Genomic DNA, 5,000 nt, shown 5'->3' with positions numbered 1-5,000 from the left:
CGTTGGAGGAAAATTTGCCCAATGTGATAACATCTTTACTCGAGAGAAAGCTCCAACTATATATATCCAGTCTAACATGTCCCCTTCCCACTTTAACACTTCAATAAAGGGATAAGATGTCCCCAATCCCCCACCTTCACCTCCCTCCCACCCCCTGCTAAATTTAAGGAGGTTAAACCACCTCGCTAGGGCATGCGATTGAGGAAGGAGAAGTGTTTCTCGGAGTATCTAAGTCACAATCGTTCTTGCGTCGGTTTGACCCATCTTAGTCAATAGGATCATTTCTTGCTAAGTTTACTCGTATCTATCACAATCATTGTACATATTTTGTTTTACTTTATTGTTATTACTGTCACATATATCATTCCTGATGGTGTCACTTCCAAAACGAAAGGTAAATACATTAATAACTTTGGAGATTTGGTTTCTGAAGATCCTCCAGATGGCAGATTTAAATTTGGGAGAAAATTAAAAAAAAAACAAAGAAGATAATTAACTGTCAGGATGGTGTCGCTTTCAATCTTACGTGTATTCGTGAGAATCTGCTCGCTTCTTTCATCACACACACACACATACACACACGCACACACACACACATATATATATACACACATACGCACACACATATTAAAAGAAACATTTGATATGTGTAATATACACATGCATTACTCAGGTATATACTGAATATCGATATACATACATTTACATACACGCACTTATATATATATATATATATATATATATATATATATATATATATATATATATATATATCGTGTGTATGCCAAAAAACATAAACTAATCTTTCTCTAAGAAATATGCAAATAAAAAGAATAAAAAATTCATCCTTGTTTTTTTTAATGACAAACACAATATGTTGAGCTTCCTATAAAAAAAATGCTTCTATCCTAAGTAATAAAAAATTGACATAAAATGTGTCTATGTATATATACTGTATATATATATAAAAGCAGTTAATACAAGGCAGCACTAGAGACAGACTAAATTAAGGGGAAAAAAAGTAAAGAATAAAAAATAAAAGAGGAATAATGACGAAGAGAGCGAAACAGTGGGACAAGCTGAGCTGAGGAGGGTGGGGGTGGGGTGGGGGTGGTGGGCGAGGATTTCAATCCTCAAAGATTCGTGCAGGGGTTGGTACACATGTACACAAATCCACACACACACATACGTACACACATACATACACGCACACACAAACTGGAGACTTAGAGAAAGGTAGTGATAAATAACACAAATGAAATAAATAAATGACAACAATAAGAAGAAAATAATAAATAACGATGATAATAACACTAGTAATAACAAATAAATAGATAAATAAATCAATAATAATACTGGTAATAATAATAATAATAACCAAATCAATAAGTAAATGAAATTAATAAAGAGGGATTTTATGGAAAGCCATGAAACAAAGACGTAAGCGAAACAAAAACACACCTAAGACATTGATCTTAATAACCGTACCCGGCGGCGTTGGGTAAGCCAGAAGCGGCGTATATTCCGTGTAATGGTACGTAGCATACGGGGAGGGGGGAGGGGGGTGATGGAGATGATGCGGATGTGGGGCACTCGAGGAAGAGGACGGGGTGGAGGAGGAGGATGAGGAGGTGGACCCCGGGGGCGGTGGCGGGGGCAGGGCCAAGGCCTGGGGGGCTCCCCCCTGGGGGGGTGCAGGGACACACAGGGTATACGAGGTGTAACTCTCCTGTGAGTAATGGACTGTCCCAGGGGCAGGGGGTGGGTACGAATACTCTGCCCCTGGAGAATACTGAGCCCCTGAGTAGGTCGGGGGGTACAGGTGGTAGGTTGTCCCCCTGTTGTAGTACTTGTCATAAGGAACCACCTGCGAGGAGGAATGGGGAGGAGGAGGAGGGGGAGGAGGGGGAGGAGGAGGAGGAGGGGGATGGGGTGGAGGGTGAGAATGGGGATGGGGGTAGGCATAGGGTTGGTAATGGTAATGAGGAACGTGGTCTGAGCCCCCCTGGTAGGGTGCATGGGGGGGTTTGCCGGAGATGGGTGGGGAGGTGAGGGGAGGTGGGGAGGAGTACGGGGTGCCTGGGGAGGAAGGGGAGGGTTTGAAGCTCCCAGTCCCCGTGGCTGAGTAACTTGGACTGACTGGCAAAGGACCGCTCACGGGCTGGTAACCTGGAACGACACCAGAGGATTACTGGTACCAGTACCGCAACTGCGGAACCTGGAGCCCTGCGGCACCGCAGCCTGCCGCAGCTTGCCGCAGCCAGCCGCAGCCTGCGGCACTCTTACGACATCTGCGAGCTTGGCAGAGGCACCTTTACCCCCCCATTCCCATCCCATCCCCCCACCCCCCCCGTTTTCTTCAATACGGAAATGCTTTCGGTTCTTTCCAATTCTAGATGGGGGGATGGGGGGATAGGCAGGGTACCCGGAACTCATGGGGGGAGAGGGGGGAGTGTCCCAATCGATCCCAATCCCTCCCCAATCGTCCCGAGCTCTGTCCCCGATCCCCAACCATCTGTTGAATAAAACCAACAGCGACAAATTACTATGGACGCATTACTTGGCTGTAGAATTCCAAGGCTGGCTTCTCATTCTCCAATTTAATTTCTATTTTTTTTTTTTTTTTTTTTTTTTTTTTACTTTTAAGCCAGCCGACGATTTTAGAGCACATTCGGTCCCTAGCCCCCCCCCAAATAATATATATATATATATATATATATATATATATATATATATATATATATATATATATATATATATACTGTAGTGGCTAATGTGACATAATTCTATTCGGTTTTGATTTTTTTTTTTCTTTCGCCATCAGTGGAAGATAACGACCCCCCAAAAAAATCTTGAGAATCGTTTAGATAATAATCTATAACAGTAATAATAAATTTACCACATCAGAAATGCTGGCCAACCCCCCCAACCCCCAAATCTAAAAATCTCTCACCTTTACCCCCCTCCCCCCATCACAAGGCGTTCGAGCACCGTTGCCGGAAACCTCTGGGTCTTGGACAAATAAAGCCCCCCCCCCCACCTCACCATGTCTGGAAGTTACAGCAAGTAGTGCGTCAACACAAGCAGTCCCCCCCCTAATTGTGGGGGGAAGGGGCTTCATCGCATGTTAGCACCCCCTCCCCCTTTCCCCCCCTTTCCTCCCCCCACTTAATGGAGGGGGGGATAAGCCTTCGGCAGTAAGTAGTTATATTAACAAATTAACAATTAACTAAGTTACAATATCCTTAAAATATAATCATCTTCGATTTTATTATCATTAAACAATTAAATATTCCAATCTCCCCCCGACATTTTCGCAGGACTAAAGAAGAAATTTCTTAAAGAAAAAGAAAAAAAAAGTGTGCACAGTCATTCGATTTTTTTTTTTTTTTATCAAAAAACGAAATAACTCATGTTAGCGAAGAGAGTCTAGGAATAGTGAATGAGACTAGAAATCTATATTTTATCTAGTAAGCTCCTTCCTTATTCTTTTATTCATTCTAGATTCCGTGAACTTATCCTTCTTAATATCCGTGGAACTTGGTGTCACGTGGCGTGCACACGGACACACGCACACAAAGCCGCATTTGTAATCTCGTAAGCTTGTGATGTCGTAATAGATTTGTTTATGTTCTAATTCTACAATCCAAAGATATATATAAGCAGCCCGCACCTTTCTAGAAGGCATTAGCCACTATACAAGTGGAGGCGCCTATACATCGTAAAGGGGTGTGCTTAAAACACATGCATCCACACACGCTTACACACATACGCACGCAAATACACACATATTCATTCATATATAATCATACAAAAGACACATATACGACATACCTGTACCTGTCAAGTAATACGTTTTTTGAGTGTCTTACGTAAATTCTATGGTTTTCAAGTCTTACGGAGTAAATTGAAAATATTACGTTTTTTTTTCTCCACATGTGATCGTGTTGTTTAATGTGGTCTTTCTTGTACATAATATAAACACATGATTATGAGCACCACATAATGAAACACAGTAGTTTGCAAGTAAACAGTACCGTTTTTCATGATGTGTTCATACTGTGTCATGTGTTTATATTGTGTTTTCATTCTGCATTTGTTTTAAAACAAATAAATATTGAATGACAAAAAATATGGCTTAATTACCGTTTTCTACATAAACTTTCTGTAACGCAAATGTTACGGGAAGACGTCACAGTAGCTTGACAGATATGCACAAACACACACACACACACACACATACACACACACACACACACACACACACACACACACTGCCGTAGGGTGGTGTCTGGCTGTCTCGACAGAGACTGCAGCAGATCCGAGGTGAGGTGAATACACACACACACGCCATACATACATACATCAACATATTTGTGTTAGAAGGCATACATACATACATAAGCACATACTGTACATACATACACATACTAATGTTGGGTAGTGTGCACATTCATACATACACACACACACATTTTACATCTGCGTTTCGATCAAAGGCCTGTAGATGGAAATAATGCAACAGGGTTCAGAAAGTATCCATCACCAAACACTGTTTACACATAGAAAATCACGAAGATTTTTTAACCGTTCCTCAATTGTTCGCTCAGTCATAGCACCATGTGAACGAAATATTTTGACACAACAGTCATCTCTTGCAATATATATATTCCTATCATTCTCCTGAAGGAAGAAGGACGAGTGTGGTTATGTGTTATCACCATTTCTGTTCCTATTGATTGACAAAAATAGTATCTTGCTTTTGATGCATTTACTGATAAGCATCTCTCCTCTTTCCCTTCTTTCCTCCATCGTTGTTCTCCACGCTCATTCTTGCATTCTTGATTATTTTCTTTCACGTTTAATAATGAACGATGATCAAAACTACATCAAAAGATTTCCTAAACAAAGCTTAGAAACGGACTCAGAATAACTTTATATATATATATATATATATATATATATATATATATATATATGTGAGTGTGTGTGTGAAGCAT

At 40.9% G+C, this 5,000-nt stretch overlaps 1 protein-coding gene across 4 annotated transcripts in view; it reads right to left on the bottom strand.

Moving 5' to 3' along the window:
* The window catches only part of LOC143035339 (uncharacterized), a 460,728-nt gene that overhangs the window by 24,690 nt on the left and 431,038 nt on the right, over nt 1-5,000 (bottom strand). For 3 of the 4 annotated variants that reach the window (XM_076202310.1, XM_076202309.1, XM_076202311.1), the window contains exon 7: nt 1,489-2,169. The exons of the other annotated variant lie outside the window; for it this stretch is intronic. In XM_076202310.1, the coding sequence (XP_076058425.1) occupies nt 1,489-2,169 (681 nt within the window). The remainder of the gene's footprint in view (nt 1-1,488; nt 2,170-5,000) is intronic. 4 annotated transcript variants of the gene reach the window in all.

Source organism: Oratosquilla oratoria, chromosome 18 (assembly GCF_046742065.1).
Source record: "Oratosquilla oratoria isolate Oo_2021 chromosome 18, ASM4674206v1, whole genome shotgun sequence".
NCBI classification, from domain to species: domain Eukaryota; kingdom Metazoa; phylum Arthropoda; class Malacostraca; order Stomatopoda; family Squillidae; genus Oratosquilla; species Oratosquilla oratoria.
This window is presented reverse-complemented; position numbering and strand designations above follow the sequence as displayed.